General features: G+C 35.8%; 1 protein-coding gene across 1 annotated transcript in view; it reads right to left on the bottom strand.

Annotated features, from left to right (window-relative positions):
• Positions 1-13290, bottom strand: part of DCDC1 (doublecortin domain containing 1) — a 78457-nt gene that overhangs the window by 29906 nt on the left and 35261 nt on the right. The window contains exons 4-6 of the mRNA XM_019551509.1: positions 4327-4605; positions 1736-1892; positions 1068-1230 (exon numbers count right to left, since the gene is read on the bottom strand). Of these exons, the coding sequence (XP_019407054.1) occupies positions 1068-1230; positions 1736-1892; positions 4327-4605 (599 nt within the window). The remainder of the gene's footprint in view (positions 1-1067; positions 1231-1735; positions 1893-4326; positions 4606-13290) is intronic.

Raw genomic sequence — 13290 nt, 5'->3', positions numbered from 1 at the left:
GAGAAAAACTAAAAAAATGTGCATTAGTGCAAAAAATATAAAACATACACATCAGCTGAATGCTTTATTCATTTTCTTACTCCAAGGTCTTTCTTAAATGTATTGCATTGCCCTTTTAGTACCTCAAACCTATCCCATATATAAATATAATGTAGCATATATGATACAAATCAAGGTATATTTTCATATTATAATGGTATACCTACAATATATGTTGATTTTTTTAAAAAATAAAGTTTTAATCAGCCATCTAATACTGGCAGTACATTAGCCAGCTAATTTTTTCACATGTGAAATTATTACGTATTTATCACAAATACCAGCTGTACTGGTCTTTTAAAAGAAAATATTTAGTATATATTTTGACTTCAAGGCAGAACACAATTTAAGTTCATTCTCTGAAAAGCTTTTTGAAAATTGGTTGTACAAATATATTAGAACACATCAACTTAAAATATGACTAAGAATTAAATATAAAAGCCAACTTCAAAAGCAAATGAGTCAGAAACAGTAATATTTTCCTCTGGAAAAATGTCAGCTGGTAACCATACTGGGAAAGGGGTGAGCTAGGGGGGAAAAGGTTTAATGTTTGTTGTACTGTACAATTTTAAAACATGCTGAGTTAAATATTCCACGTTACTTTATAAAATTTCTAGTAATTATTGTAATGATATCTTTATAAAGGTCAAATGTCTAAATTAATAAATGCAATCTTAAACTCTGAACTTTTTCTTTCTAGTGTAATAAGCCTAATGAATTGTGTCTATTAGGTGTCACTGAAACTAAACAGTAAATTCAATAATCTCTGATTTAATTTATTATATTTTCACCATTTAACCTCCTGCAGGCTCCCTAATGTCTATTCAGATCTATATTAAATTAAGCACCAGTGCTAATGAAGGGCAATAAACGTGGCTGTCAGTAGATTTTTCTTTCATTAAGCACATTATCCTCTTACTGAGCTGTAAATGAGTAAACATTAGTTTTGTTAAACCATGCAAAAAGACAGGATGAAAATCATTTTTAATTGCACCCCTTAAGCCATTTACTGTTTGTTTTTCTTTTACCTTTAATTTTTTTGAATGGATCTAAAAAGGGCTTTCCAGTTGAAATATAAACGTCGGCATCATGGGGTATGTCTTTAGGTTCTAGTGCTTCAGTGCCGTCTGCCAAGAACACTCGTCGTGCAGCCATGTTCAGATTCAGCTTTTCAGTGCACTCCTCCAGCAGCTAAATGAATGCAAGAGGTAAGGAATATTGATTACAACAGAAAAATAATATATCTGTGTTATGATGAATATATAGTCAGAGAAGCAAAACTGGAAATTAGAAATCCACTCTTAAATGACTTAGCAACCATGCTAATTGCATTATAAGTAACTTAGTATTTTTGCATTCTTTGTTGGCACTTATCAGATAACAGACTAAGGAAACCATAACAGAAAACACACAAAATTACAAAGATTTTTAAATGTTATTATTATAATCTAGATTTTTATTCTCACATAATACTGCAACGTTATGAATAAACTCAATGTTCTATACTCTGCAGTGCTCTGTAACTTTAAAGTGCTTAACTGTTCCACAATTTTCTATATATTATACACATACTACAAAGAAGAACGTTAATATTTGCTAATTTTAAATAAAAAATAATTCCTTTATTTATCTTAGTTATACAGTACAAACTATAAGTCAAGTTAATGCATACAAGAAACTTTGTATTAGTAATTACCAGTTTAATGGATGGTACAGCAACTCTAGTAAAGTCACTCCTTGTGCCATTCTTATAAGCTGTTACTTTGATTACCCTTGGCTGCTGTTTAATAACTTTGGACACTGCTGATCTCTTCTGGGCTTCCTGGAGTCTTGAGGAAGAGAATTTTGTATATCTGTTGCAAATAAAACCCATTTAACTTAAATCAGAGAAATGTTTTATTCATGTGTTTTGTTTACTATTACTATGGGCTTTGTTTTTGATAGTTATTTAAAAATTATATTTCTAATACAACGCCTCAACGTTTTTCCAAATTATACATATTTAATTTCAAATATTCGATGGAGTATTTGACATGGATACATAACAAAATTAGATTCCTTTGAAGCTAGAATATTTAGAATTATAACTTTCATAAATGTAGATACATTTTTACATTTAGCACATCTTATTTGTAAAAGAGCACACTCAAAGGCCATTTGAATAACCAAATTGTAAAGCTGTTTATGTAGCAGCTTCAGATGTCTTTTTATTATGGCCTTTGAAAAAAAAGAGGATACCCTTAATTTTAAATGATTCACCAATTCCATCAAGATTTAACTACATTTTATAAACACCATCATTATTCTAGAAAAAATTAATAACATTTGAATATTTTCAGTGCCCAAAAGAATTGCTTTATAATTACATATAAGTTAATGCTTTGCTTTTAGTTGACAAAGTAAAAACTGATGCTGCAGTCATTACTCAGGCAAAATTGCCATTCACTTTGATGGAAATGATGCCTATATAAAGGTCCACAGAATGAGGTTTAATGTCATTGTTTCTGTTCTTCAGAATATAAAATATATTCACAGCAATTAGTAGAATAAAGTACAATTCACTAACATTTAATGAGGAAAAATATTGTTTAAAAATAGTTAAACCCCCAAGCGACTCCTCTGCAGGGCTATTAGAAGCTTGTTCTTAGAAAACAAACACATGCTCACTGCATAATTATAGCAAGACTGTATGTTTTATTGCAAACATTTGTAAGATAATGGCCTTATCCTATACTGAGCTCACTGCAGATACAGAGATCAACCCATAAAAGAACTCGGTGTGGGCATTAGGCCTAAGTATTTGATTCAACTCTTACTCCCATCAATGGGAATCTTTCCCTCTATATTACTGGACATGTGCTTGGTCCCTTAAGCAACTTTATATATTTAACCTTACTGTACAGATATTTTACAATTTCAGGTGCCTTGAACTGCAATTGAATTAATAATTCAAGGACTTTTTATTCAGAGAGATGTCTGATCCTTTATGTTCTTTGGTAAGCCAGTCCTAAAACAAGGCATCTCATTAAAGTCAAGGGGATAGCTTACGTGAAAAACTGCTCATCCATATGCATAAGGAATTCAGAATCTGGCCCTTTGCAAGGAGTTATTACAGTTTATCATTAAATAGTTTTTTGCATGAAAGCACTGTAAAAATATACACACATACGATATTAACTGGCCATATTTATCTTAATATTTAAATTTATTAAACAAAGAATAAAGCACCGATGATATTTTCCCCCTTCCCATTTATACTTTAAATATTGTAGATTCTATATATAAAATCCTAGTGGAGTCAAACTATGGATTAACTTCATCCTTTCTTATCTGATTTCAGACTTAAAAATGTTTATACTTGGGGCAAGGAGAAGCAAGCATTTACTTCAACATATACAATTCTGTTTCAATTTTAAAAAGTTATTATTATTACTATACTTGCAAAGCCACCTACAAATACAATTTTGATTATAAAAACCTAAATAGTTTGAATCCTGCCTAACTGACATCATGCCTGTTCCCTATGGAATTTTCTATGCCATTCAACACTAACTTGCCTCATGAAAATGGAAGGTGCTAGTGACAGAGGTCTGGGACAGAAGTTAAATAGACTGATTGAACCTAAATCAGTTAAGTCTGATACTACATGCATCTAAGTTTACCTTAAACTAGTTTTGGCCATTTAAAAAGCACTTTAGGTGCACTGAACTTCTGCTGTGTTACGGATTTTAACCAGTTTCTGATCACTTATACCAGTCTGTGTGTAACTTCTGTCCCTAAACGAGGTGCTTTTGGTAACGGATCTTGACTTCAGAACATTGGTTCCCTAGCACCTGGATTTGGTGAGCTTCACAGCATACTTCAAAAGTCACCTGCTTTCTCAGAACTTGTCATTACAATGCACAAGGGTAATTTATCCCAGGGTATATGTTGGGGAGCTGTTTAATTACTAAGGGCAAAAGAAAATCCCTGAAGGATATTATGTGATCTAATATTAGGTGCATTGTAAGCTGCAGTGGCAAGCTGGGGTACTTATTTTGTTTTACATCTTTCAAAGAGGGAGATCCTGGTAATTCTGTTTCATAATTATTTGATTTAAAGTATGCAGTTTTAAAAAAAATCCAGGCCTGGAAATTATTAGGTGCAACAAATCTTACTAATAAAATCAGCAGTGTCTTTTATTTTTATGTTTAAAAATGTCCATTGAATTATCATTATGAATTTTGTTGAAAGCGGACAGAGCTTAAACCATCACAGTTAAAAGCAACACAGAAGAGCTTTGATTACCTTAACTGACCTGTGGGAGCACTGACAGGTCTGTTTCTCTTGGATGGTGATATAAGGCAGAAATTGTTTGTACTGTCTGATTTGTAGATCTCTTGGTCTGGTTTTCCATCATGGCTCTGAACTGATTTTGTTTGATGTGTGGAACAATCTTGATGTCCTGACCTTCTTGATACCAGTGCCGATTGAGGATGAATGTTAGGGCCAAATAGAAACTGCGTACACTTTTTCTTTCTTTCTGTATTTTTAACTAACTTTTTTGCATAGGAGGAGATACATTTTCTGAAAGAAAAATATGGAGAAAATAGATAAAATTATATTCTCTTATGCCAGCCTGTGGTTAAGTTTCACTCATACTCAAATTTGTAACAAACCAGGAAAAACTGATAAGAAACAAGAATGGTGGAACTCATTAGCTATATTCAGTATATATTTCAAAGAAGTGAAAGGGAAAGATACCAAATGATTAAGGCATTAAAATTTAGCCATCCTAAATAGTTGATTTTGAAATGAATCCAAGACAAAACCTCAAAGAGGAAAAAAATCCAAGTGTGCTTTCAGACTATTTTAAAGTTAACACAGAGCTTTTGTTCTCTGCAACTTACTTTAGATATAATAAGAATAAAAAAGAATAATCCACTCCTGTAAAAAAGTAAACTGAGATTTCATTAAATGAAAGCTGGGATTTTCATAGGAGCCTAAATAAACTGTCAGAATTACAGTGAAAATTAGGCACCTCACTCACTTTTAACATTCCAACCATTGGTTTTGTAAAAATCTAGATGGAAAAATCCCCCCAGCTGAAAATAATCCAACAGTTAAATTTTAAAACAATAAACTGCAAGGTATGAGATTCAAACATTGTAGCACTGGGCTAGAAAAATGAAACATTATAAACAAAAGGAAAAGGACAAATCTATTTTCATTGTTTAACTTTGCATTTTTATAAATATTGGCAACGTGGAAAATAAAATTTAAATACAAATTTTAAAATATGATTGTTCAAAGGTGGTCTGCTTTCAAAAATCTGATTTAGGAGTGAAGTTACATGTTACCCTTAAACCATACTAAATCTGTGGAATGTTAACCGGTGCTACAGTCAGAATGTGCGGTGAGCAGTTGAACATTAAGGCTTAACGCCATTTCTTGTCTGCACAACTCTATTTGCCCTCGTGAGCAGGGGCGTGGCTAAAAGCCAGGACACCTGTGCCCTATCCCAGCTCTGGATGTGGGTTGAGGGGACTGGGAGTGGTCCATGCTTATTTTATCTCTGTGGAACAGACTGAAGTAATCTTAATATGAAATAGCTAGCATGGCCAAGAGTTAAACCTTGCCTGAAATGGTGTAATTTTGAGACAGTCAGAGGGCACTGAGCACAAATTAACCAACTTTAACATGTGGATACTTGCATTTTAAGTGCCTTTAATATGGGCTAAGGGTAATGTGTAACTCCACCCTAAAATAAAATTGAGGAAGAGCATTTTGCACCCAAGTCCTTGTCTATATCTCTCCCAACTATATAGGTTGGTTTAATAAAATATATTTACCAAACAAATCCTGCTTCTATCCAAAAATGGAGACATTTATTTCAAAATAATTTTAATCTGATAGCATCTTAAATCATATCTTCCCTGTATCTTTTTAAATAGTACAGATGGTGGTACTAGCAATTCTGTCCCCCTTTCTTCCTAAACTTAACTCTAAACTTGGAGACCTGATTCAAGTCCTCACTCAGGACATAAATGAAACTAGATTGTAACAATTTTATCCCAGCACCCACTTGTACATGTTACAAAATTGTTACAGAATTTAGGGCAAAAAATCTTTGTAAAAAGGGTCTAGAATTGGAATTGCGGGTAAGTGTTCCAGGTAAGGATTGGTGAGACTAAGACAGCCAGCACACTTTTACTCTGTATTAGTTGGGCCTTTCTTGATTTACTTAAAATACGCAATAAATGCACTTTATAACAAAAAATAACAGTAATCATGTGGCAAAAAATAAAAAGCAAAAAAATAGAAATAAATAATGAAAAACTTTAAATTTGAGGCTAATATTACCTTATGTCATAGAATGAAATGTAATCACAGACTGAAAGACTGGAATTAATATTGATCTAGATATAGATCTCACAATTTATTTTTATCCTTTCTGACAAGTTGAGGGCATTTATTCTCAATAACTGTTACTGTGGAGTTGCAGCAACATCAAAGGCCAGCAGGAGCAACAGAAGAATATGACAAAGTCAACTCCTCAGTCTAACTTGCAGCTTCTCATAATTCATGAGTTTCACATTGTTCCCATGAATTACAAGAACCAGGTGATATCACACCGTCGAATTACAAGATATTTTTTGCATAGTTTGCTTTACATTTATCATAGCAATCCATATACCATATGCCAAAATACTATGATTAAATGAATGTTAAGGGTTTGAATTAAATCAATGAAAAATTTATTTATCATTAAGCCTGTAAACATGCTGGGGTGTTTTTTAATTTTTGATTAACAAGACAAAAAGGATTTTAACACGTTTAAGTACTTTGTAAGGTAACATTCAAAGTCCCATGACTATTGGAATCTACTTGAAAGAGGAAGAATGGCTACACAACCATAACACACTTTTTATTATAAAATCTATTAAATCCCAAATATTTATGAAAAAAAAACTTTGTATTAGTCTTTACTTTAGATTCAATTATTGTTTTTAGAATATTAAATGTTCTGTCAATATTAAACTTGGAAAAATTAACTCAGAAGTCAGTCATTTAAGGGGCTCATACTCAATATTTATCACTGGTAAATTCTTAGAAATATTTTTCAACACAGAGTAGTTAACAAGTCTTCTACTGGTAAAATACACCATGAAAAGAAATTAGTGTAGAACTAGCATTTGGACTCCATAGCTCTTCTCTAGCATTTTCTTAAAATTGCTCATCTTTGTAACATCATTTAGGCAGATTCATCAGTGGACATAAGTGAAAGAGAACTAGCATACATAGGTTGCAACAGCTTATACCACTAAGTTAATTTTGGGTTAACGTGCTAACACTTGGTCTACACTAAGTTCCATAGCTGTTACCATCAGTAAACATACACCTGTATATTGCAGTAGTAGGAAATTTAAAGAAAATGGTGAGTTAGATGCAGCTGTGGTATCCAGCTCTCTAAAGAAAATATGTATCATGGGGTAAAGAGCTCAGACTGTGGTGAAGAGCCACACTATTCTTATAAAAACTTGTCCCAGGGTCTCTGAAATGATATTAAGTAGCCATGGTAAAATGCTTGATTCTGCACTCCAATTACAGTAAAATTCCTATTCAAATCAACGGGAGTTTTGCCAGCTGTGTAATAGAGCCAAAATTTTGTAATTCTATATTTGTGGCAGAAGCAACTGGCCTGCATAGGACTTGCACAGCTGAGTAAGAGATGGCAGAAAAAAAGGCATCCAAGAATTCTAACAGTAGGACAAACTCATAAATCAAAATAAAAAAATAGTGAGCACAAAAACCTAATAATAAATACAAAAATCTTTAATGTTTATTTACTAGCAATTCTAGAATTTTGTGAAACTGTATTGCTGTTTCAGGAGTGCTATTTGTAATTAATATAAACACAAATTACTTTAAGCTCTTAATCATATACTTTGATTTATTTATAATTAATATAAAAGTTTTTATTTTACTTCAATGTCCCTCAAATTGGATGTTCAAATTACTCATTATAAACGAGAACATATCTCAATATATTTTTAAGTACAAAATAATAGTATTTTTTAACTAAATAAAGCAACCGACTCAGTTTTCTGTTTTCTAAGACATACATCTGCATGAGGCTAACAATTCTATTCATAAGTGGAAAATGCGGCTACTTTGACAGACCCTAGTTCAATAACAAGTATGCAGGTCGAAGTTATCACACAGTTTTGGATGTGAATTCAACAGCAGGATAATGACAGTTGCCAAGGATTTGTACTTGCTGTCGCTTGGTACCAGTGTTGCCTGTCAAATTGTCTCTTTTTCTTATACAGAAGCCATAGAATTTTTATGGATAGCAATTACTTACAATATACAATGAAGTACATCAAATGTAACAACCACTCTTTAGCCCTTCATTATGTGGTTGTCTCTTTGTTATATCTAGTCATCCATTTTCACCTAAATTATTTATTTATACTGTATATTTGACAAGCATGTATTTCTTGCTTTATATCCTTAGAATAGTTAAAACCAAGCTCAAGACATATAATGATTTATTTTAATATTCTTATATTTAAACTTATCTTTATCTTACTATTATTTTAATAGTAATTAAACTTGTTGGACTACCTACAATCACTACACTATATATACAAAACTAGCTTGTGTATCCCTACATATATATCTTCATTAAACAATGGAAAAATAGATATATTGGCCCTAACTGCAATGGAATGGCTGTACAAAGCTAATATCTATTCATACTTAGTTTGTATTATTACAGTGTGTTCCTCCATGGATCATGTATATGTTTTATACTGAAAAGTACTAATATTACTTTGTTTGCCACCTAGGGTGTCTGCTCCAAATAACTGCATGATATAATTTTTTAATGGTAGAGTATGCCATTTGCTTATACCTGTATTGTTTTGATCCTGTGGCAGAAGAACATCTTCCCCATTGATTCTATGGACATGGTTTCATTGCAACCTGTTCTGATACCTTTACTGCAATAGACTTGTCATGACATCATCATACCACTGGTGACAAGTCCAACTTTTACGCATAAGAAAGTTACAGCAAACAGTATATACCCAAAACAAATTCTGGCATTATTTAAGTCAACAGTAGCTTTGCTGTTGTGTTAAGTGGAAAGACAGTTTTATCTTCATTTAATAGTTATTGCGTTAGTTAGGTATTGTTTTATCATGTACCTGTATATTTGTCCCTGGTGAAAAAAAAAGATAAGTCACAAAGAACATGGTTTAACTAGGCTTCAGTTGTCTTTCTTTAACACACTTAGGAGACTATCTGTTATGCCAGGACACAGGTGGACAGGTCTAGAGACACTCAGAGATCAAGGCACTGACGAGGCCTTGGATAGGTAAGTGGAATCTGAGGTCAAACTGGGTCAGGAAGCCAAAAGGGCAACCCAGGAGCAAAGCCAGGGACAAACTGAGTCCAGACATTGGGAGATCAGAGAATAAATTCCAGGGATGAGTAACAGAGAGTGGGTGGAGAGTTAGGCCTTACTGGAGGCCTCACACTGAGTTTGACTAACCTAGGAGGCTAGTCATGGGATGGTAGGTCAAAATGAGCAGTTGTGCTGTGATGAACAATGATCTTGTTTGTTACCTGCTCTAAACCTTAACTTGGAGTCAGCACTGCATGGTTCTCTCACTATAATTGTTTCATAGAAGAGTTGAAGATACCCTTTTTCATACTCCTCAATCTGTTGTTCTGCAAAGAATGAAGCAGACCAGCTCCTCTCTTAGCCTCTTCTGTATGACAAAGGGGGTATTTATAGAGGATGAATGTTGGGGTGGCTGAGCCCTTTCAGCTCTATTCTGTACTCTGCCCATTACTCCTGTGAGATTCATTTGAACTAGTGGTGTACCATTGTCCTCTTTTGCAAGCTGTCCACCCTGAAGGTGCTTGCAAACTCTTGTTAAAAGTGATATAAACCATTGCAATTCCTGCATCATTTCCTGCCTAAAGGACAGGTTTTAATCTATGCTTGATGGCATGCACAGTTTCATACACTATTCTTTCTTTATTCTGACTTTGAGTTCTATGTACCTTTCTATCTCAGGTCTCTATCTGGTGGTTTTGGATTCTCAATCATGGCAAAGCATAGTACTACTTTCAAAAATCTTTACTTATCAAAGGTAAATTGTGGATCTTTAAGTCCTTTCAGAACTTTTAGTTCTAGATGTTAATCTGAATATGATTTTTATTATAAAATTAATTCTCTTCTCTCTGCATGCTTCCCTGTTCCCCATTCTCAACCACTTTTCAGCCTTTGATTCTGTTATTTCTATAGTTCACATCTTGCTTCCTAATTCTTTAGGAAAATAGGACTTTAAAACTGAAAGAGGCCTCTTGGGCCACCTAGACCAATACTAGTTCTTGTTAGCCAAAGGAATCCCCAGAATTACCTTGTCAAATCCTCACCCACAAATATAACAACAGTGTATGAATCACTAAGATCACTCTATAATATATCAAAGGCAAAATCAAGGGAGACAAGGTCATTGCCAATGTCCTACCATAGCAATAACAGGGAACTAGTTACTATGCTCCACAGATCCGAGGAAAAAGGACAGCCCTTAACTATGGAGGAAGACAAAAACTCCCACAGTCACTGCTAATCTGGCCTAAGGCAAACATGCTTTCCTGACCCCAAATTTGGCATTATAACCCTAAATGGAATAAAAGACAATCTAGCCAGGAGCATTTGGGTTTCTGGTACCAGCAGGACCACCACAGCAGTCCAGTCAAAAAAGCTTCAGTTTTAGGTGTGGCCAATATCCCAATCCCAATCAGAGGAAAGTGGAAAAAGCAAAGGCAAAAAGAAAATGAAAACAAAAACCAAAACCAAAAATGAACCCAGAAACAAACATGAGCAGTAAAACAAAATTCCTTCCTGGCTACAACTGGTGACCAGCAAAAGCCATGATGCATGGGATTACCAGATACTCTCCATACCATTATACCGCAACTTAGGGAACCACAAATATATCCCTCCACACTCACTGATTGGTGTGGTAGAATTCCCAGTCCTGTCATTCCATTTCTTCCATAAACTGAGCCAGTTCAATCTTAAAATAGATGCAGGTTTCTTGCCCTCACCGCTTTGCTTGGAATACTGTTTCAAAACTCCTGATATAGCATTAGAATGTTTTTTCTAATTACTAATCTAAAAATACCAGTAGCTAGTTTGTAGTCACCTGACTTTGTGCCACATTGTTTTTTTAGCCAAAAAAGCTCTTCACCTTTCCTAGTTTACCTTCTATGTACTTGTCTAGATAGATCACAATCCTTCTTAATATCTATTCTGATAAGCTAAACAAGCCATGCTCCTTTGATCTTCTCTCGTGAGAAAAGATCTCCATCCCCTTCCTCCTCTTAATGGCCACTCCAGTTTAAGTTTACCTTTCTTTTAATACTGGTAACCAGAGCTGCACCCAGTATTCAAAATGGGGTCTCACCAATCAATATGGAAGGATCATTATAATCCAGGAAGTTTTGGAGAGTGTTGAGGCCTGGAGCAAGTGTTAGAGAGATCAACTAGAGGCTGTGCTCTTCTTGACCCAACAAATAGGGATGATTTGGTAGGGAATGTAGCAGTGGGTGACAACTTGGGCAGCAGCAACCATGAGATACTTGAGTTGAGGATCCTAAGAAAAATAAGGAAGGAAAAGAGCAGAGGATGGACCCTGGCCTTCAGAAAAACAGACTATGGCACCCTCAGGGAACTGATGGGCAGGATCCCTTGAGAGGCCAGTGTGATGGAGAAAGGAATCCAGGAGAGCTGGCTGTACTTTAAAGAAACCTTACTAAGGGTGCAGGAAGAAACAATCCTGATGCTCAAGAAGACTAGCAAGTACAGCAGAAGACCAGTTTGGTTTAGCACGGAATTTCTTCAGAGAGCTAAAACACAAAAAGGAAGCTTACAAGAAGTGGAAATTTGGACAAACAACTAGAGAGGATTATAAGAGTATTGCTCAAGCATACAGGGATGAAAAAGAAGGCCAAAGTGCAGCCGATTTGCAGCTAGCAAGGGATGTGAAGGATAACAAGAAGGGTTTCTACAAGTATGTCAGCAACAAGAGGAAGACCAGGGAAAGTGTGGATGTTTACTAAATGGGGGAGGCAACCTAGTGACAGATGATGTAGAAAAGACTGAAGTACTCAATGACTTCCTGATCTCAGTCTTCCCAGGCAAGGTCAGCTCCAGGACTACTACACCTGGCAGCATAGTTTGGGGAGAAGGTAAGCAGCCAACAGTGGCAAAAGAATAGGTTAGGAACTACTTAGAAAAGCTGGAAGGGTACAAGTCCACAAGGCTGGATGTGATGCACCCAAAGGTGTTGAGGGAGCTGGCCAATGTGTTTGCAGAGCCACTAGCCATCATCTCTGAAAACTCATGGTGATCAGGGGTAATCCCAGGTGATTGGTAGAGGGCAAATATAGTGCCCATCTTTAGGAAAAGGAAGAAGGAGGATTCAGGGAACTACAAATCAGTTACTCTCACCTCAGTCCCAGGAAAAAGCATGGGCCAAGTCCTCAAGCAAACCATTTCTAAGCATTTGGAGGAGAAAAAGTTGATTAGGAACAATCAAAATGGATCACCAAGGGCAAGTCATGCCTGACCAACCTCAGTGACTTCTATGATGAAATTATGGGCTATGTATACCTTGATTTTAGAAAGGTTTTGATGTGGTTTCATAGTTTCATAGTTGGTAGGGTCGGAAGGGACCTGACCAGATCATCAAGTCTGACCCCCTGCCATGGCAGGAAAAAGTACTGAGGACAAAACGACCCCAGCAAGGTGTTCGTCTAGCCTCCTCTTAAAGACCCCCAGGGTAGGAGCCAGCACCACTTCACTTGGAAGTTGGCTCCAGATCTTAGCCACCCTGACCGTGAAGTAGTGCCTCCTGATGTCTAGTCTGAATCTACCCTCTGCCAGCTTGTGACCATTATTCCAATCACTCCTGAGAGTGCTCGGGGGAACAGGGACTCCCCCAATGCCTGCTGGTCCCCTCTGACTAGTTTGTAACAGGCCACTAGATCCTCCCTCAGCCTTCTCTTGTGAAGGCTGAACAGGTTCAGGTCCCACAGCCTGCCCTTGTAGGGCCTGCGCTGCTGCCCTCTGATCATGCGAGTGGCCCTCCTCTGGCCCCTCTCCATGTTGTCCACATCCCTCTTGAAGTGCGGCGCCCTCGTTCCTCCCTTTTTGGAAGATAGGAACCATGTTGGCCCTCTTCC

Source organism: Crocodylus porosus, unplaced genomic scaffold, assembly GCF_001723895.1.
Source record: "Crocodylus porosus isolate Cpor-Errol unplaced genomic scaffold, CroPor_comp1, whole genome shotgun sequence".
NCBI classification, from domain to species: Eukaryota; Metazoa; Chordata; order Crocodylia; family Crocodylidae; genus Crocodylus; species Crocodylus porosus.
Note: the sequence above shows the minus strand (reverse complement) of the source record. Positions and strands in the feature narration are given on the sequence as shown.